The sequence below is a fragment of the Chamaea fasciata genome, unplaced genomic scaffold, assembly GCF_029207755.1.
Source record: "Chamaea fasciata isolate MVZ Bird 193981 ecotype frontalis unplaced genomic scaffold, bChaFas1.0.hap1 SCAF_1, whole genome shotgun sequence".
In the NCBI taxonomy this organism is placed as follows: domain Eukaryota; kingdom Metazoa; phylum Chordata; class Aves; order Passeriformes; family Sylviidae; genus Chamaea; species Chamaea fasciata.
This window is the reverse complement of record NW_027094086.1, coordinates 152,747,579-152,768,708: the sequence shown is the minus strand read 5'-3', so window position 1 is coordinate 152,768,708 and position 21,130 is coordinate 152,747,579. Positions and strand designations below refer to the sequence as shown.

Below are 21,130 nucleotides of genomic sequence, written 5' to 3'. Positions count from 1 at the left end.
AAACAGAAGGCTGTACAACCCGCCTTGTTTCCATCACAGAGCGAATGAGACCATTCCCCCTCTCCCAGCCTCTGGCTTTCCCCAGTTTTCCCTCTCTGCGGTCTCCCAGAGCAGGATCTCACCTTGGGCGATGCGCAGCTTCACCTCCAGGTCCACGGGCGTGGACACAACAGATTTGGTGAGGACCAGCACGTTCTCCAGGCCAATCACCACCACCAGGTATGGGAATATCTCTCTGCAGGAAACAGAGGCAGAACTGAGGAGGAGATCCGTGGGGAAAGAGACAAGTTTGGAGCGAACACATCCCTGGGAGTCAGGGTGAGGAGACACCACCCTGTGCCCCAATCCCTTCCCTCAGTGTCACACTGTGCAAGGGAAAGGTTCATGTTTCCTCTGCCTTGGGCAGGAATCACCATTTTTGCAAAGCTGCAGGAATTCCTGGGAAATGCGCATTGTGGAGCACCACTGAATAAATCCTGCTGTTCCCAGGGTGGGGACAGAGCCCTCTGCTCTCCAGCATGGGGAACAACAACAGAGATGGACCTGGCACACCCTGTGAGGGGCTGGGAAATCACTCCGGCAGGGAGAGTGTCCCACCTCTTTTAAGGATCATCCCATTCCACCCCCTGCCATCTGCAGGGACACCTTCCACTATCCCAGTGTCCAGCCTGCCCTTGGACACTTCCAGGGATCAGGGGCGGCCACAGCTTCTCTGGGAAATCCGTTCCAGTCCCTCACCACCCTCACAGGAAGGATTTCTTCTGTCTATCTCACCTAAATATCCCCTCTTTCAGTCTGAACCATTGCTCCTTGTCCTATCACTGTAGCTCCTGATGAAGAATCCCTCTCCAGCTTCCCTGTAGGCTCCCTCAGACACTGGAAGGGGGGAATGGCAATGAATGTCCACAGTGAGTGATAAAACCACCAACCCAGGTAAGCCTCTCGTGGGCAGCTTCTTGTTCGTGCCCAAGAATCCAAAATTCAGCAAGAACAACTCAGGCCCGCCTTTAATTAAAGCTTTTTCAGCTCGTAACCTGTGTGAGTCACGCGGGCAGCACCAGCACAGGACAGAGACAGGAGATAAGCTCCCTGGGGATGGGAATCTCTGGACAGAGAGAATGGAGCTCCCGCAGGAGGAGGCTGTGGGAGAGCCTGCTCAGCTCCAGGGATGACGCGTTACCCCAGCAATCCCCCCTGCTTCAGGCACACAGCGCCAGCTGCTCAGCAGTAAGGCGTCTCCAGGAGGGGAACAGCTCCCCTGCATCCCTGGAGAGCAGCTGACGGTGCTGCAGGCCAGCAGAGGAGGCTGCTCCCCAGAGCCCTGGCAGGGCTGGCACGTACCCGCCATTGAGCGTGGGCGTGAGGCCGAACAGGGTGCAGAGCCCCACGGACATGAGCAGGGAGCTGAGCACCGTCACCACCGCCGCCAGCGCCAGGCCCCACTTGGACTTCACCATGTCGATCTTCCCTGGAAAACAGCCACAGCCCCCTCAGCAGGGACAGCCAACGGCACCAGCACAAACAGGGACGGGACGATCGCCCTGACCGGCCTCAGGGGTCACCCAACATCCCCCGGGGACTGCAGTGCTCCTGTCCGAACGCAGCTCCTAGAGCCACCCAGGACAAGGGTGGGACAGGGGACAGCTCACACCGGGCCCAGCACTGCACTGAGGTGGGAAAAACCAAACTGAAACGTGGCCAGCGAGGTCTAAACCCACCAGCTCAGAACGTCTGTCTGATCTGGCTGATCATGGATGAAAAGAACTGGGAAAAAGGGCATTCCTGTGGCATCTAAGGGTGCCTGAGGAAGAAACCACCTTGGAGGATATCAAAGGATCATGGAATAGTTTGGGTTGGAAGGGACTTTAAAGATTCCTGCCCCTGCCATGGAAAGGGAGACCTTCCACTGTCCCAGGCCTTGGACACTTCAGGGATGGGGAAACCCCTCCAGCTGGGGAGGTGGATCACAAGGAATACCACCACACTGGCTAAGAGGGGCAGATCAGCAGCAATCAGGTAAACAGTTACTAATTCTCTCACGACGGTTCGGGGTAGAATCCCAACACCACCTCTCCTGCCGAAACAGGTGGGAAGCGTGGCGGTGTCGCAGACGGCAGCCCGCCCCCCCTGACCCCACAGCCAGGAGCCCCCAGACCCACGTGTGGAGAAGTAGATGTAGGCGAAGAGGATGATGTAGGTGGTGACGAGCGGGATGAGCTCGGCGATGCCGATCTCCTCCTTGAAGTGCACATGGACCACGCTGTCCTCCCGCAGGCTGCAGTTGGGGCTGGGGTGCAGCAGCTTCAGGCGGGAGCGGAGGCTGCTCAGGAACCTGGGGAACAGCAGCACCTTCATCGCAACCACATCACTCACCCCTTCCCAAAGAGCGCAGCAGGAGGAAGCTCCGTGGCTTCACCTGGAACAGCAAAGCGTGGCTCCCTCCAGGCCTTGCTCCCAAGCCTGCTCCTTGCTGGCCCCAACCACCCAGACCTTGATTTCTACCAAGGTTTGCTGGGCAGACTCGCCAGAACTTTATTTAAACCAAAGGCTCCTTAACCGCAATCTGGGCCGCTGGAACAGAACACGCCATGGCCTCTAACACTCCCAGAATCTTCCCAGAATTAGAGTTCTGTGTAAAAATGGCTGATGGAAGGTGCCACACAATGGCCCTCGGGGCTCAGTGCTCTGGAAGAGCAAGTTTCAACTCCCGTGCTGCCTATTCCATCCCAGGCATCCCCTGGGGAATTCTGCGCAGCTCAGAGTCCTCAGATCCACTCGACCCACGCCAGGTTGGCGAACACTGCCAAAGTGTTTTCACCAGTTGAACCAGTGCTTACGGGAAAGCACACCAGTCTGTGTACAAGGAACTGAGCCTAACCAGAACCCCCGGGCACTGCACGCCACAGGAACTCCCCCTGGCAGCTCTGGATGCTGCACTCACTGCTTGTGAAGAGGAGCTGAGAACGGAGAGTATTTTATTGTGGGAACTGACACTGGTCAGAAAATAGATTTTTAGGCTCCAGGCAGTGGCTTGAAGCCTGTGGGAAAGCCAAGCACATAACACTCCCACTCTCACCTGGGAAATTGCAAGGAGGAATCAAAACAATCCTTGGAAGGTGAAAAACGGTTAAGGTGAAAAACTGTTAAGGTAGAAAACCACGAGCAGCTGATGTTTTTCTAACTTGTTTACTTGTAAGAAACGGTCGAGAGGTGTTGCTTTAAATGACCAATCATACTGATTGTACCAAAACACTGTATCAAAGAGTCCGCCTTTCAATAAATCTTTGAAGAACCGGAGTTTTACCTATCGTTATCTGAGTCGTCCCAAATCGTAACGATCTTATTACCATAAAACACAGCAAGTCTTCTCCCCAGAACAGCACCTTCAGAGGTGCAAGATACTCTAAAGCACAAGAAAACCATGCCAAGGTGAGAGTGGAGCGGGCAGCAGGAGTGCCCAGAGCAGCCCTCACCTGGAGTCGTAGCGCTGCAGCCCCAGGGTGACGGTGTAGGACACCACGCGGCGCCGGTTGGACAGGCTGACCCCGCTGTACCTGCCGGGCAGCCCGAACAGCAGGTCTGCAGAGACAGGGGACATCAGGGAACAGCGCACACACACACACACACACACACACACACACACACCCACCACGGGGGTTCCTTGTCAGCAGCACCAGTGGGAACGGCTGCTCTTATCCCATGGGGTATCCCACACTTCCCGTACTCTGGGGAGAGCCCGCGGATGGGCTCCGTGTGCTCCAGCCACGGCCAGCTCACACTCTGGATGCCCAAAAATAACCTTTAAAGCAAACTTCCTGCAGGGCTACAAACCCCTTTTCGGACATGTAATACGGCACATCATACACTTCCAGAACTCTGAGGTTCCTTTAAAACCAAAGGATTCAACCTGCATTTAAACCAGCGTCTCCTCTGGCGTTATGGGACCACTAACGATCCCACACGTGGTCAGAGGGGTTTTTTATAATTAAGAGATAAAAATACTTTTATACTTTAATGACATCCGCTGTCAGCTCAGGCTGTGTGCGAGGAATTAGAACACGCAAGGGAGCAGGATGGATGTTGATTTATCTGTGACAGTGAGGCAGCCTTTGAGCATAACAGAGGGAAAAGCCAGGCTGGAGCATGTGTAGAATAAGAGGAACAAAACCCCGCTATTTTTACCTGCAGAAAGAAGCCTGACCGAGTGATTTGTTCACTTCTCACAAATACAGATCAGGGCTCCAACACACATATAAAATGAGAGACAACAAAGACTGGGCAGCTTCGGCTGCTGTGAAGGACAAAACACTGCCCGAATCGGCACAATCAGCAATCCAGGAGTCGGAATTAGTGAGGATGGAATAACAATGAAGCTGTAGGCAACCCTCAGCTTCCGTGGCTCTGCAGCCCCTCACCTTTGAGAGTGGCTGACGTCTGCAAGGTCTTTGGCTCATGCTGGTGGATGGTTTTGATGATATCTGGGTCGGCATTGAAGCGCTCGCGGTCGTTCTGCCAGAAGTTCCCCGGAGACAGCAGCAGGCAGCCGTGCTCCGGGAGCAGATCCCGCAGCTTCCTGAGGCCGGGCAGCAGGTCTGTCACCTGCAGGCAAACCTCCTCCAGGCTCCTCACCCCGGAGCTGGAAGGCAAACACACAGGCCTGTGGGACCCAACCCAGGCAAAGGCGAAGCTTTGGGACCTGCACCACGTGTCACTGCTCTTCCTCCTCACAGCCGAGACAGGAACTGGGTCTCCCTGGAACTGTGAACAGGCTCCAGAGCTCCATCAGCATTCCTGGGTGCTGCCTGAGCCCACAGCTCTCGCTCCTCACCCATCTCTGGTCCCACACTTCCACCCGACAGAGAAACTCTGGAATTCTTCCAGACCTCAAACCCCTCTCCACACCAGCAATGGATGTTTCACAGGAATCCTGCTCAGCCTTCCTGAGGTGGATCCTTTGAGGTGCACGGAGTACCCTAAAATACACCGGGATTCAATGTCTGCACCTGCGTGTGGTGTTTTCCCAGTTCCTCTGCACTGTGTGGACAGAATTTCCTTGGAGGTTCAGGACTGCACACAGGTGTCTCCCAGACACCTTTATTCCCCATGTACAGTCTAAACCCAAGGATGATAAAAAGCTTAACTTAGGTTTTAAAAATAGAGAAGTGCATTTCACTGGCTTTAATGGAGAAGGTACTCTCTGTTACACTGCCAAAGTCTGTGTATGGTTACCTGGGGAAAAGTGAATGACTTCACACACATTTATGATGGCAGATCACGAAGAAAACATTTTTGGATATGACACCCTTAAAGGGAAACGTTGGCAATTATCAACCAGGGATGTTTGGTCCTTTGGACCCAACAAAACCCCCAGAATAATCTTTCTGGGAACGGTAGGAAAACCAATCTCTTAAAAATGTCTCCAGTTTTACCTGTTTCTAACTAACATTAAACAGCACCCTGTGCCCCCTGCAGCCAATCAAGGGCTAAATGAAGTAATTAAAGATTTAGAACAAAGGGCCATTATATTCAGGATGCATTCACAATTCCCCCGTTTGACAGGTGATAAGAGAAGACAGGAGCTGGCATTTAGCAATTGATTATCAAAGGCCTAATGCTAACACAGAACCCCTCCCTGCAGCAGGCCCAGACATGGCAAACCTCACTGCAGGCAGCTGCACCCCAAGGGATGGAAGCCTGGCATAGAAAAGATGCTTTTTATGGTCCCAATTCAGGAAGAAGATAAACCCAAATCCCCATTCACTGGGGAAGTGTGCAGATGGTGGGGGGGAAAGGGGAAGAGGGAGTATGTTTAGGAATGTTGATGGATGATTTTTTATTTTTTTTTATTTTATGTTTGATTAAAAGTAACTTAAATTTGGATTCGCTCCCTGGAGCTTTGGAGAAAGGTCTTCAAAAGTTTGTTTGTTTTGGGGTTTTTGGAGTTTTTGTTTTTGTTTGTTTGTTTGTTATTAGAGGCTCCGGCAGCCAAGTTAAAAGTTGATGTGGGTTTTGGTGTAGGGTTAGTATTGTTGATTTGTAAATTTATTTTTTTTTTTAACTGGAGGAGCCAGGGGGAGAGAAGGGATATTGTTGTTTTTGGTTGTTTTTTATAGGTAGGGGCTCTTTTTGAGGTTTGGTTGGGTCTGGCCCTGGGCAGGCCTAGTTTGAATTTTTGACTTATGAGTTGATGTTACTTTTTTGTTAGTTGGAAAAGAAAAAAAAAAAAAAAGGCTGGGTTATTTGGGATTTTTGATTTAAGATTGGGTTTTTAGAGGTGTATATAATATTTTTATTTGTTAGTTCAGTTGTTAATTTATGTTATATTTTTTTAGGAAAATCCACCTTCAGCTGCCTGCCTCAGGGATTTATGCAGTCACCCAGCACAGCACACAACGCTTCAGCTGAACTCCAACAAATAAAACCCCGGGAAGGAGCACAGATTTATCAACACATTGATGATGTGCTGGTAGGGGTGAGAGGGAAAGTGCAGTAAGAGAACAGCACAGGACATACAGAACAGATTAAATGGGGAGGGGATAGAAGTGCCCTCAGCTACGCGGGCCCTCCAAAGAGGTGGAATTCCTTGGAACGTGGGGGCAGCAGGCCAAACTGTAATTCCAGATGAAAGCATCACAAAGTTAGATGCTATATCCACCCCCACTACTGAAAAGGAACCTCAAAAGATACTTTGGGATATTCCTGGATTTTGTATAATAGCAAGACCTTTGTACACATTAATGAGGAAAATCCAAAACTGGGAATGGCTTGAGAGCTACAAACAGGCTTTGCAAACGCTGATGCAAGAGTTAAAAACATCAACCACTCGGGCCAGCTCACTCCAGTGATCCTGTAAGAGCTGAATGGGATTTTGCTGAACGTGGGACTTCCTGTAACGTGTGACAGAAAGGGCCACACGGACCCAAACAACCATCAGGGTTCTGTTCCACAGCATTTAAAGGTACTGAAAAGAGAAAAGGGATTATTATCCCTGACCTGAGCTCTTGAACGAGGAGAAAAAATTCAACAGCATCGACTTGTGAAAAGCCAAGGAGCTTTCAGTCTGCTGGCCAGTGTTAAGAAGGGCAGAGCTGCAGAGGGAACTGCACAGTGCACAGGCAGGGTGTGTGTCTCGGGGGTCACAGATCAAAGGGATGGCACTAAAACCCTACAAAATCACAGGAGCTGTGCCCCCAGACAGGTTAGCCTGACAACAGCCACAAATCTGGTCCTATTCGCTCAGACTCTGAGGCTGGAGATGTCCGGTTCCCTGAGGCCTCAGCCAAATGCAAGCATGGGAAACGTAGACACAGAGCAGTTGTTCTGAACGCTGAAACAGCAGGGGAAGCAGGGGAAGAAGGAACGAGAAGTGCACAAGTGGGGGAGTTAAAGGCTGTACCACTGGCAGTAAAGGAGAAAACAATCTGTGTGGATTCTTACGGTGGTTGTGTCAGTGGGAAGCACTGCAATGGCAAGGGAAGGGAAAAGAGGCTTGGCAGGAGGAAGATGGGAAGTGGCTGGAGTCACAGGCTCAATCCCACGGACAGATCCACACAGGATGGGCCACAGCTCATGCAAATGACCACACCCGACAGACTTGCTGGAACAACAAGGTGGATCAGCTGACAAAAATCAGGAAGATCAAAACTGATCAGCTGGAAGCTGGTCGGGATTGGGTGAGTGGTGACATTGAAACGAGGGCACACTGGACAAAAAGCTGTTTTCTGGAGCACAAAGCAGGGGCTGGCACTGATCAGGAGGATGTGTCAAGGCATTCTCGCGGAGTGTCCCCAGTGCCAGCTGAGACTTGAACAAAATCATCCAGACCTGGCAATGTCCTCGCAGAGCAAAAGTAACAAAACGCTCTGGGGCTCCTGGCAAAGAGATTCTCCTGTGCCTCTGAAGACATCCCGAGGTTACAGGTTCACACTAACAGGGTGGCAGTGGTCTCTGGGCTGTCACTGCCAAAGCTACTGTCTGGGGACTCAGTGACCACTTTTCCAGCCCCTCTGTCCCAGACTCTACTCAGAGTGACAAGAAAACACACTCCACCAGCGTGACGGTGCAAGACTGGGCCAAAAAACCAAAGTGTTAAATGGGTTCTGCATACACCTTATTATCCCCAAGCAAATGGGATGGTGGAGTGTGGCGGTGGTTTGCTAAAGTGGTGTTATGTCAGATAAAATTAATAATTGGTCTCAGACATAACAAATAAATAAAATTTTAAAAATCTCTATTTATTTTTATTTATTTTATATATGTGTTTGCACACACATATTTGTGTATGTGTATATATATATATATAATATAAATAACTGTAATGGCCCAAGGGGTAGTCCTGTTTCACAAGCTTTGCTGAGCCCTGTGTCTCTTTAAACAGCTCCAAATGACAAAATGGAAGTTTTTCAGGACAACTTGCAGGGAAAGGCAGTGACGGTGAGGGGAGCCCAGCCCAGCCCTACCTGTGAAAGCACCTGTGAGGACACCTGTGAGGCACCTGTGAGGACACCTGTGACCCTGAGGGCGATCGAGGCCCGCTGTTCTGGGTTCTGCGGGCTCTAAGGGCGCACGGGGTTCCGGATGGAGACTCCGTTCCAGCCCGCAGTCCCAGTCCGCGTTTTGCTCCCAGCCAGCGCCCGGCCGGCCGCCCCGCAGCGCCCCCGCGTGGCGGCGGCGGGGACAGCACAAACACCGACCCCGCCGGCTCCGGGCTCCCCGAATCCGGCTTCTGGAGAGTCAGATCTCAGACAAGGGTTAGAAGCAATTTATATCATCGGGATGCAAGCGAGGAAAAACAAAAAGATAAGGGAATGATTATTAGATGATTAAGCTAGAGCTGGGTGATGCACTGCTTGGTAAAATGTGCTTGTTTTAGTTGTGGCTATAGAAGGAAATTAAATAGATGGACCATCGTGATGACAAATGGAAACCAATGGGATGTGACCGGCACCTGGACTCAATACTAACTGATCCCGAGGCAGGAGGGATTGGATCACGCCAAAAGGCCGTGAAGGCTTGCCAGCAGCACAAAGGTAAAGTATCATGATGATGAACACTTTCCTGACTCCATCCTTCAAGACCACCGACCCAATTCAAGAGAAGAACTGCGCAGGCATGAAGGACTTTTAGCCTCATTTTAATATGAAGTACGGTGTGGGTGGTGCTCGGATTGTGCATAGGTATAAACATTTTGTGTATGTCAGACTTGGGGAAATAAATAGAGGGCAAAGAGCCCTCTTTAGGAGATGACTCCCGTGCCGTCCGACATCCAGTAAAACATAAACCATACAACTTTCTAACCTTAACTAGTTAGAGAGTCTTTGTCTGTAATCTCACTGGTTTCTTACAATTCATCCCCAGGAACCTGGGATGCTCAAGTGAGTCCTCAGAACACCGCCTGTGCATCTGGACAGGAGCCAAGGAGCTGCTGGGGCAGCAAGGGAAGGGGATGGCGAGCGCCTGCAGGGCTGCGGGAATTACTGACAGACACTCCTGGGCTCCTACAGGGGAATAAAGCCAGTTCTGGACACAGAGGGACCACACTGGACAGCCCAGAACTGATCCATCTGCTGTGGCTAAAGCCGCAGGAGCTCTGAAGTGACAATCACTGGATGGTTGTGTTCAGTAATTAACGAACAATGCCATTAATTCCATAGCACAGCAGCTCACCCACCCCTGATCTGTCAGCCCTGCTAACACCTTGCAGCAGCAACTGCAAAGGAGAGGAAAGGGAGCACCGCTCCTTTTCCTGGGGCCACTCTAATTATTACAGCACACAGAGAATCAATTCCATCTGACCCTTGGAAGAGGAATTCCCACCTAAAGCTCCTGCAAGCTGGGACACTGACAACAGCAGCAGCTGCTGGATTCGTTCTCACTTTCCCACTCATTTAATGAAAACGTTCGGATGATGGGAATTCCACACTGTTGGGACTCTGGCAGCTGAAAGTTTTAGACTTTCTGTGCTGACGGGCACTGGTCCTCCAGAAAACACTGCATTTGACCCGAGGCCACGGGAAAGGCTTCCAAAACTGAGCGATGGCACTGGGATTGTGGGTGTGCAGTTTGGATAGAAGTGTGTGATATCACAGGGTGCAAACCTCAGATTTTAAGGTTTTAGTATGTAGTAATATATATAAAGCAAGAGGGAGGATTTAGGGTGTAGGCTAAGTTCTTTTTTTTTTTTTTTTTTTTTTTTAAGTATTAAATTTATTGAAATTAAAAACTAAATGCCATATGGTCTTCACCACACCAAACATATTTTCCAGTGGCCTTCCTCCAGCTGGAGTGATGCTCCTTCTGGAAGGGAAGACAGCCCAAATCTTCACAGTATTGCAAAGACACTAGAGCATTTGAGTTTTCCATCGTTTAGATTAATAGTTGTTTATGGCTTGTCCCAGAAGTTTTGCAGTGTACACGGGTTATTGCTTTAGAATGATCGTGTCTTGACTCTGGTTGACACAGGGGGTGGAAAAGATTTCCCCCTGAATGTAACTTGAATTTTCATAGGATTATGGAATCAGTTTTGTGCACCTCTTCCTATCTCCCCAGGGCACGGTATAAAATTCCCCATTGCAGTGGGTGGGAACAATTTATGAGTTTCATTCCACCTTTGATTCCCCTGAGGCTGTAACAGATCGCTCTGTAGTACATTTGGTCAGGTGACTGCAGAACTGTCTGACACTTGACATGATGAGCAGGGATATGTGAAACGCTGAACTTCACTAAGGTATGGACAAAAAACCATGACCGGAAGCGAAGGAAGTCACTGACCCATCACCCAACTCCTCCAACCACTGCGACTGAAAATTAACTCCAGGAACTTTTCTTTGATCCTGATCTGCATCCCACCCTGCCTATGATTTAAGACTGAAGAGACAGGGAACGTCCTGATCTACACAAGACTAACAACCCAAGTAAAATGACTTGTTTGGGTTGTCCTCAGCTACCATGAACACTCTGAATTTAATGCTGTACCTTGTCACTGTAACTTGTTTTATCACTAATCATCTATCTGTCTGTCTGTCTGTCCATCTCTATCCCCTGGGCAGGGACACTGCTTTGCTCTGTGGTTACTCCAGGGGCTGAGTGAGGGGACCTGAACATTCTCCTCACTTCCATAAGAAGTTCCATTTGACTCCCAGCCAATGGTGATTCTTTTGCCAGCTTTAACACAGGTACTTTGATACCTGCAGTGTTCATGTTGTTCTGTAACCTCCTGGCAGTTCTTGAGTTTTATACTGGGCAGTAACTGTGGTTCAGATCTTCCATCTGTTATTCCCTGTCTGTTTAATAAATAATTCACTTCATAAAGACATCTCACTTGCCATTGCTACATGTGGGCCAGAGGGAGTCCTTAAATTTAAACTGTTGCCGAAGTCTGAGGCTAAGGCAGGGCCTGTGCAAAGCTCCCACTCCTGTGACAACAAGGAGGAGCTGCTGCTCCCACAGGGATACCTCTCCCTGGGATCCAGGAACAGGTGGGATCCCAGGAAAGGTGCGCTGAGCAAATCCAAGTGAAGAGCAGACACCAGCCCTGCCTGGCTCTGCCCTTGCACGTCACAGGAAGGTGCTTCCAGATGGCAAATGAACCGAAGCCTTTGTAAAATCCCTCTCCAGAAGAGATTTCTCCTACAATAACTACAAAGAATGAGCACAGAAATTCAAAAGTGATGATTTGTCTTTGTGAATACTCCCTCCACAATGTGCACCCTGTGGCTGCATGGCAGGACACCTGGACAAGCCTCAGCTATCAAAAGCAAGCAATGGAAAACACACTTCCAAAAAATGGTGTTTTACAGGGACAAAAGCTTTGGGAATGAAAATTTAAAGGAGCTGATGCAGCGATGCCTCTGGAAAGGGCCCCAGGAAGAGCCGGATGACCATGGTTTGCATTTTATCAGCTCTGGAACGTGGCAGAGATCACAGTTCAAGCTGCAGATAAGCCCATGGACGTTCTTATCTGCGAGGCCACGCTCCCAGCTCGTGTCCCTGCGGGACGCTGTGCGTGCAGAGTGACCCCAAAACCCACAGCTGGGGCAAACCACAGATTCCAGGTCACTCCTGACTTTTACTGAGGTGAGTGCTGGGGTCTGCAGCCAATGGTAACACACCCACAGTTGTGTTTCCTGCCCAGGTACACTTAACAACCTTCAGCTCCCTCCTGGAGTATGAAAGGATATAAAAGATATAGAAAAGATGGATAGGATAGGATAGGATAGGATAGGATAGGATAGGATAGGATAGGATAGGATAGGATAGGATAGGATAGGATAGGATAGGATAGGATAGGATAGGATAGGATAGGATAGGATAGGATAGGATAGGATAGGATAGGATAGGATAGGATAGGATAGGATAGGATAATAGAATAGAATAGAATAGAATAGAATAGAATAGAATAGAATAGAATAGAATAGAATAGAAAATAGAATACAAAACAAGCCAGTTTGCATATAAAAAAATTATTTCTGCTCAACTTCCTTAGTGGCAACAAACAACAAGAACTTCATCACTTTTGAGGTAATTGCAGAATTTACCTCAAAATGAGATGTTTTCCTGAAATACCCAAATGCATCCCCAAAATGGTAACCTTGCCCCGAGGTTTAGGTCTAAATGCTGAAGTCATTTTCTTCTGGTGGTATGAAGAATAACAATAAAAGTAATAATTTTGTTTCTGTGTTGCATCACTGCTCATCGAGGGCAATGCCAAGGGGAGATAATGAGAATACAATGAGAGGACAAGGGAGATAATGAGAACACACCACAGGCCTGGGAGCACGTTGTTTCTGACTGGAATTGGCAACAGACGATTATCCCATAGGATAAGGGAGGAGAGGGACTGAGCGCATGGACAGAAGGTCAGTGCCAAGGCTGGGGGAGCTGGCAGGGAGAGAAAAAAAACCTGAGCAAATCTGTGCTGAAGAGTAAAAATGGCATTTCTAAAACGTGACCCCCGAGAGCAGCAGCTGGGGGTAAAGGATGGGTCCCCAAAAGGACAAATCATCAGTTGGAGGAGCAGGGTGGACACTCAAAAAGGATAAATTTAATACCCTTTCTTTTAACAGCACAAAGATCGAGACCCCACTTTGGGGGTAAAAAAAGAGTTTCTGCTTTGAGGTGGGAGCTCATCAGCTGGAAAAGGACAGAGAGACATGGGGACATTGAAAAATCACCTCTTAATGTGCAAAACTGATGTGAGTGGCCACGAAAAATGGACTTTTGATCTCAGAGGTGTTTCAGGAAAAGCCTTTCCATGGAGAACACCTCACAACTGAGACTCCTCTGACAATCTGTACCTGGTTCTGCTTTCCCACCTTCAGGGATGTCACAGTGACACCAGTGCCACGAGGAGAACCCCAGGATGGCACACGGAATGCTGAGCCCGGAGTTTTCTGTTTGGATTTTAGCAAACAGGGGGCTGGGCTGGGGAGTGGGAGCTCCCCCAGAAAATATCTGGAAGCTGAGGAAAGCTGTTGTTGTATAAAGGCTGCAACAGGATAGAACCAAGCAGGTATAAACTGGTCCTAAAAACAGCCAAAGAAAAGTCAGGAGAAGGTTCCCAAGCAGGAAAATTCCAGCAGAGGCCCAGGAATCCCTGCGATACAGAGCTGGTGAAGGAATCCTGAGACACTGCACCTGTATCACCCTGCAGGCCCCTTCTGAACTCCGACCAGAAAATCCCTGAGGATTTTTGTGCTGGAGCACAGGGATGTACAACAGCACCAATGTCAACTGCTCCACATGCAGCATGGATCCCACCTCTCATTTTCTTCAGGACATTACCAGCTCAGAGCTCCTGAGGCAGGGCTTTGGAGAGCCAGGCTGCCCAGAGCAGCTCCTGTGCCTCACCTGTCCCTCAGGGCGTGGTTCCTGATCTCCTCCACCAGCTGGAAGACACGGGACAGCGGCGACCGGAACACATCCACGGCCAGGAAGTTCTTCTGCCACGGGGACACGGTGGCTTTGACATGGATCTGCTGGATGTAGGCCACGGGGGCGCCCACGTACTGCGGGGACAGCACAGCAGGGTCAGGCTCTGACCACGGGGAGCTCACTCTGCAGCAACGGCCTTGCCAGGCTCCGCTCTCCCTCCCCAAATCAGAGGTGGAACGTGACAGGACCCAGCAGGCAGGAACAAAAGGAGTCTGATTCTCTGTTTGCCCATCCAATGCCACCCCTCATGCCATTAAAGGAATTTCCAACTGCCCTTCCCTGGAAAAGTGAAGATTAGAGATATTCCAGGTGTAACAAAGGCTTTTCCCCCGTGGCTCCTTGCCGTCTTCTCTCTGGGTTTCCCAAATCCACCACTCACCCCATGGCATCCCCTTGCCCTGTTTCCCCATAGGCTATGGGGCCTGGTGTCCTGTTCCTCTCTTCCCTATGGCCACTTGCCCCCTGCCCTGCCCCTGGGACCCTATAGAACTGAGAAAAACCACACGTTCCCTCTCTCTGGCTCCGGATTCACCTTCAGCACACTGGAATAAATGCTTGCTGGGAACTGATTTGGGCTGGGAGCCTTCTGCCTCTCTGCTGAGCTAGCCCGGTGACGTGCGTGGCTGTGTGAGCTTGAACTGCCACCTGAGCAGCTCCCAGGCAGTTTCTCTACCGGAGAGGCTGGCTGGGATCTAGAGGGGCCCCGAAAAGACATGCAGTTACCCCGGCCACGTGCAGTGACACGTCCCACTGCCCCAGGCTGCTCCAAGCCCCAACCTCGGCCACCTGCAGGGGCAGCCCCAGCTGCTGGGGGCCGCCAGGGGCCGGGGCAGCGGAGCAGGGCAGTGTCCCCAGCCCCAGCAGGACTCACCCAGTCGGGATGCTCGGCGGGGTCCCCGCGCTGCCGGCCCGGCCCGGGCGGAGCGTAGTCCTTGAGCGGCGTGCTGAACTCCACCGGGCCCGTCCCCGGCAGGGGCAGCTTCAGCAGCGGGGAGCTGGGGGACACAGCAGGGAAACCTCTCAGTGGGGGGAATGGGATGCCTTGGGAAGGCTGAGCTGGGACACAGACTGCACGGAGCTGGGGAATAAAGCGGGTGTTTGCTGAAAGGCCTTGAAGGTACACCTTGGGCAGGACAAGAGCCTGGCCAGGGCTGCACCCAGGGTGGACACAAAATGGGACAAAACGGTCACAAAATGGACACAAAATGATCAAAAATGGACCCAAAATGGTCACAAAATGGACACAAAATGGGCCCAAAATGGTCACAAAATGGACACAAAATGGTCACAAAATGGACAAAATGGGCCCAAAATGGTCACAAAATGGACCCAAGGTGGACCCAAAATGTCACAAAATGGTCAAAAAATGGACACAAAATGGACACAAAATGGACAAAATGGGCCCAAAATGGTCAAAAAATGGACACAAAATGGACACAAAATGGACACAAAATGGACAAAATGGGCCCAAAATGGTCACAAAATGGACACAAAATGGACCCAAGGTGGACCCAAAATGAACACAAAATGGTCACAAAATGGACACAAAATGGACACAAAATGTTCACAAAATGGACACAAAATGGGCCCAAAATGGTCACAAAATGGACACAAAATGGGCCCAAAATAGTCACAAAATGGACCCCAGGTCACGAGGTCTCACACTTTTATAAGTTTGGGTCCATTTGCATTTTGGGGTTTAATTGTGCAATTACAGCTTCAGGTTATGAAGTCCCATCCTTCTCGTCTTCTCTCTTCAGCCCACCCTTGTTTGTGCTTTTGGGCCTAAAACTTGTAACAGCTGTCCTTTCCAGCGGGAAAAGGATTTGTTACGTGTCCCTACTCTGTGAAGAGAGCTCACTAACACTTAGTACGGGACTCAGAACTGCACCCCTAGGCTGCACTGAACCTGAAAAACACGGAAGCTAAAACTTAAGGCATCATTTTTTTAGACAGAAGAGATAAAAAAACGACCAGGCCCACTTCAGCAAAGCCAAGGCATGCAGGACAGGAGACCCAGCAAGAGGACTTTGGCTTCCATGGGAACTGATTGGTATCCAGGAGTCTTTCTCCCTTGGAAAGGGATAACTACAAGTCCTGGGGGAGAAAGAAGGGAAGGCCTTGCAGGGCCTCACCTGAATTCCTCCATCCAAGTTAGCTGTGGCAAAAACACTCAGTGACTGCACGTCCCACACAAACCCCAGACGCTCCAGAGATTCCCGTGGCTGCTTCCCTGCCCCAAATCCTTTATAATCCTCTGCTTTTCCTCATTTAGGCTCCAACTACTTCCAAAACTTGTCATTAACTTCACTGGTCCTCAAAGCACTTTCAAGAGCAGCAGTGAGACACCAAACCCAGGAAATCTTGATCTTCTTCCTGCTTTGCCACTGCAACCTCCAGTGACTGTAGCTCCTGTCCCACAACAGAGACTGAACGATTCAGAAATTGAGAAACTGAAGTTACAGAGAGTTTAGAAGGGGATTTTTAACTCCAAACGTTCTCAGAAGTGGTTAAAAGCCAATCAGAACTGAACTGGTGGGAAATGCAAGGCTGCTGACACAGAGAGATCCACTGAGAATCTGGAGTTGCCAGCACCAAACTGAACTGGGGAACAGAACTTCAGTCTTTTTGTGGCCTTATGGCTCCTGGTATGTTTTCCTGTTTGTAGATGAATTTCGTGGCAGTATTGGCACAAGAAACAGAAAGACCTTGGAATTGTTTTCCTGCAAGGCTCTGCCCACTTCATTAGGGATTAGCTTGGATCATCAAAGGCCAGGGAGGAACAAGCAGCATCTAAACACGAGGCTTCAGAGAGAACAACAAACAGAACAATGAAATCAGAAGCCAAGCTTGTCAGATTTGCTTTGTATTGGTCTGACAGAAATACAACTAATTATTAGCATTTCCCTGTGCAAGGGCAGGGAAGAGAAAAAGGAATGATGAAATCAAGTGATACACAAAGCGGAGCAGGTTCAACAGATGATTGAGGAGGAATTATTTTTTTCCCTAAATGATTTCAGTGTTGGTGACTGTGTGCAGAAATCCAAGGAAAACACTCACACGGAAGGTGCTTCTGCAGGGGGGTATTCCCTGTGAGTTGGGAGGAGTCACAACAAACGGGTTTTTTTGTAGAATTTGAATCATTTACACTCAGAGACTGCTCAGATTTAGTCTGACTGTGGAGTGTCTCCCCCTCCAAGGTCTGAGCCCAGGTGGGCTGAGCAGCTCTGCAGGGAGATCAGGGCGGGATGGGATTCTCTCTGCTCACGGTCCTGGTTCCCAGCTCAGCACCCAGGGAAAAGCTCCTTGTGGGAGCTCGGCCTTCCTGGGTCGGGACCCAGCAGGCGTCGGGAACACGGAATGTTGGAGTGGTTTGGGAGGGAAGGGACCGTGAGATCATCCTGCCATGGCAGGGACACCTCCCACTGTCCCAGGCTGCTCCAAACCCCAGTGTCCAACCTGGCCTAGGACAGTTGCAGGGAGCCAGGGGCAGCCACAGCTGCTCTGGGTGTTGTGCGTTGTGACAGGGCTGGGTCATTACAGGGGTGCCCAGAGGGAAGAAAGGCCCCACCTCAGCTCCAGGGAAGCATTCCCAGCACTTATTTCTCTTTGTTAGGGATTTTTTTTTTTTGGAGCAGCAGGGAAAGAGGCGAACATGAGAATGGAAAGCACAGACAGAGGAAGGAAGAACAGCAGGACCTGAAGTGGGCACAAACCAAAGCACGCCAAGCTCCAGCTCAGCAGCAGGAAGAGCCTCTTCCCACGGAGGGGCAGAGAAATCCCTGGAACAGCTGCCCAGGGGGTCCTGGAGTCTCCCTGTCTGGACACATCCCTGTGTCACTGCTGCAGGTGACCCTGCCCCGGGTGATCTCCAGAGGTCCCTCCCAAGCCCACCCATCCCGTGATCAAACAACAACGACAGGAAAGCTCAAGCTGTTCTGGTTTTGGGAAAGGCTCTTGTCAGATGCTCACGTCGCTGCGCACCCTGAAACCCTTCTGAAAGCCCAGGGTGAAGGAAAGCCAGGTCCTGTGAGCAGCTGAACTGCTGGACTGCAGCAGGAACTGCATTTCAGTCACCAGCACGAGGGAGCTGCAGGCACAAGGGCTCATCCAAGCACTTGCCGTATTTTCAAGGCAGCTCAGGGGACCAAGGTGGAGCAGGGCCAGGAGAGCTCCAGGCACATTTCCCCTTCCCAGACCCACAAAGAGCTCCAGCACTGAGGGTGGAGGGAGGCAGGGAGCTGCCAGGTCTCAGGTAACAGGAAAGGAGCTGATCCATGGAATTAAAACAGCTCCCAGCTCTGCTGGCTCGCTGCAGGACAGGCTTTTGGCAGCCGAGACCAGCCTGGAGTGCCACTGCTGAGGAGGGAGGGAATCTGGTAACAGGGTCCTGCCAGGGGCTTGGCAAGGCCAGTCTCTGGCAGCAGCAGAGCCTTTTTAGCCTTGGCAAGTGCATCAACAACCTGTTCCCGAGCAAGGGATGGTGGCTCTGCCCTGCTTCCCCCTGAAATCCTGCACTGGGAAGGAGAGTCCCCTGCTCCCAGTGTCATGGTGAAACCCCAGAGGATGTTGGAGGCCTGGGCACTGAGAATTCCAGACTTTCTGTGCTGACAGGCTCTGACCCCCAGGCAAACACTGAGGCCGTGGAAAAGGCTCCCAAAATTGAGTGGCAGCACTGGGATTGTGGGTGTGGGGTTTGGATAGAAGTGTGTGGTAGCACAGGGTGGGAAACTTGGGAGTTTGAGGTTTAGAATACAGTAATAAAGTAAGATGGAGGATTTAGGGTGGAGGTTGAGTCCTTCTTTTTCACCTTCTTCTTCTATGTAGTATTTTTGAATTGGATAGAAAAGTTTGCATTGTGGGCCACGGGTAGTTAGTTATCAGCTTAGAAGTAAAAATAATTTAGGTGTCGTTTCTTAATTGGACAGTTTATCCTTAAAAGGCCCTGGAGAGAGAGAGAGATACAGCTCCATTTTTACTTCTGTTAGCTAGAAGTGCTGTAAAACTCACAGTTTGTGATACTGTAATATAAATAAGAATTAATAAACATCCCAGTCCAAACAAGAAATACAATCTCGCACATTTAATCCCGACCCTGGCCAAAAGAAGATAAAAAGCAACAAGAAGAGGCTCTGCTCCCTGGGGACGTGGAACATGAAGAGTCTGACTCTTAACTCAGGTCCTCTGGTTACCACACAAACACTACAAACCTGTGCAAGAGTGCTTCTTATAGAAATAACTATAAATAAATACAAAATATGTGCACACACACACACGCAGCTCCCCAGGGGCTCTGGCTCCAACCAGTTCTGCCATTCTTCAGGAGCAGAACCTGTGCTTCAGTTAAATAACAAACACCTGTTCAACTGCCCTAAACCTGCTGCAGAGTCACCCGGGTCACCTGCAATCCTTACTTGAACTAAGAACTGTTCTTCACATTGGGATTTCACATTTGCCCCAACAGCCACATTTCCAGGTAGCACCTGGTCCTCTCTGGGCTGGTGACACCCTCATTCCAGGGAAAAATGCAGATCCCAGCACGGATCCATTCAAGTGGGATGAGGAAAATGAGTGTCACCTACAAAGGGATTTACAGTAAAAACAAGAGAACTCTCCCTCTGATGTGGAGACCAACTTGGGTTTTCAGACTTTAGGGCTACAGAGGAAGAAGGAGTCACAGGAATTAATTTTTGCCTTGGGTGTTAATTTATTGTCAAACCCAGAGATGCTGTGTCTTGTCTGTCAGTGACAATAAAAACAGCGTCTGTACAAACCCTCCTGGGAGAAAAGACACCCGAAACAACCAGACCAGACTCTGTGGTGACCTTATTCCCTGCACGGTCACTGCCCTCACCTGCCTGAGGCCAGAACTCCTGATGGATAAATTGTGCACCCTAGGCTTTATTTCAGCTTTTAAAAACCGTCTGCACACAAAACCGGTGGGGTTTGACTGATGTGGGGGGGAGGAAAACCGCAATAACTGGGATCATTTTCTCTGCAGCAGAACTCCACCAGCTCCCCTTGATTCCAGGTACAGGAGACAGGACTGATCCACCTCTCTCCCTCTGAAGAACTCAGGATACAAGATCCACGCTCCTGCTTGCTGGAATGTCTTTATTAACCGTGTTCCAGGCTGAGGAACATGGAATGGGTGAGCAGTGGAGAATGCTTGGACTGTGTGATCTGAAGGGTCTTTTCCCACCTAAACAATTCCACGATCCTGTGAGCCCCCTGCTCTGTGCTGCTCTCAGTCCAGCTGCACACAGCGCTCAGGGTCCCTGCCCAGCCCAGCTGCACAGAAAGGTTCCCTAAATGAGCTTCTGCCTCAAGCCTGGCCCTTGATTTTCCCCCACTGAGGTGGCTCCTCGCTTGTTTTTGCAGAGAAGCGGCAGTGAAATGCCCCCGGGAGGGAGGAGCACCCCCAAAGAGCACCAACAGCTCAATCCCGGCAGGAGACCGGTGCCAAGGACCATCCCCGAGTCCTCAGCACACGGTACAATCCATCAGCTCGCAGGACACAATCCCCTCACCTGCACACTGCCATGCCCAGGGGCAGGACCCCACCCCGGGACACTTCTGACTAACTAGCAGAGGCAACTCTGGAGCCGCAATTAAAACCTCGTTATCAGCGGAACTGAAACACCCCCAAAAACGGCTTCTCAACAGGGACCAGGACCTCCAGCCTCACCCCAGCTTTTGCCAAGGTTCTCCTGCTCTCCAGCGGTGTCACCACGCTTTTGTCACCTGTCCCCCCCACCCCCGGGATCTGCTCCGCTAACGAGCTTCTGGGACTCGTTAGAGAAAACAGACTCCTCACGCCTGATGGTGTCTTGGACGGATTTGTGCAGCCTGGAGGAAACCAGGCACGGCAGAACCCTCGAACACTGGCACTCAGGAATGCAGACGCTTCCACAAACCCACAGACACCCAAGGCCACCTGTCTGGAGCCTCACTGGCTGCTCTGAACGGTGACAGGGGAGCTCCAAGCCCTGACCCAGCGGGACGAGGTGCCCAGGCACAAGGAGAGCTGCTGGGGACCCCGATCAGATTTTCTCCTCTCTGGGAAATCCCAGATTTCAGAAGGGAATAAGCATGTTTTGATGCCTCCCCAAACACAGCACATTCTGGGTGAACATTCGTCCTGCGTTTGCTGCCTGGGAGAGCTGGAATGAGGAGGCTGAGTCCATCCTGGGAAGCC

At 50.5% G+C, this 21,130-nt stretch overlaps 1 protein-coding gene across 2 annotated transcripts in view; it reads right to left on the bottom strand.

The window, feature by feature from the left end:
* Nucleotides 1-21,130, bottom strand: part of SCAP (SREBF chaperone) — a 47,715-nt gene that overhangs the window by 14,365 nt on the left and 12,220 nt on the right. For both annotated transcript variants that reach the window (XM_066202380.1, XM_066202389.1), the window contains exons 3-9: nt 14,804-14,927; nt 13,849-14,006; nt 4,416-4,636; nt 3,474-3,579; nt 2,160-2,332; nt 1,342-1,468; nt 123-235 (exon numbers count right to left, since the gene is read on the bottom strand). In XM_066202380.1, the coding sequence (XP_066058477.1) occupies nt 123-235; nt 1,342-1,468; nt 2,160-2,332; nt 3,474-3,579; nt 4,416-4,636; nt 13,849-14,006; nt 14,804-14,927 (1,022 nt within the window). The remainder of the gene's footprint in view (nt 1-122; nt 236-1,341; nt 1,469-2,159; nt 2,333-3,473; nt 3,580-4,415; nt 4,637-13,848; nt 14,007-14,803; nt 14,928-21,130) is intronic.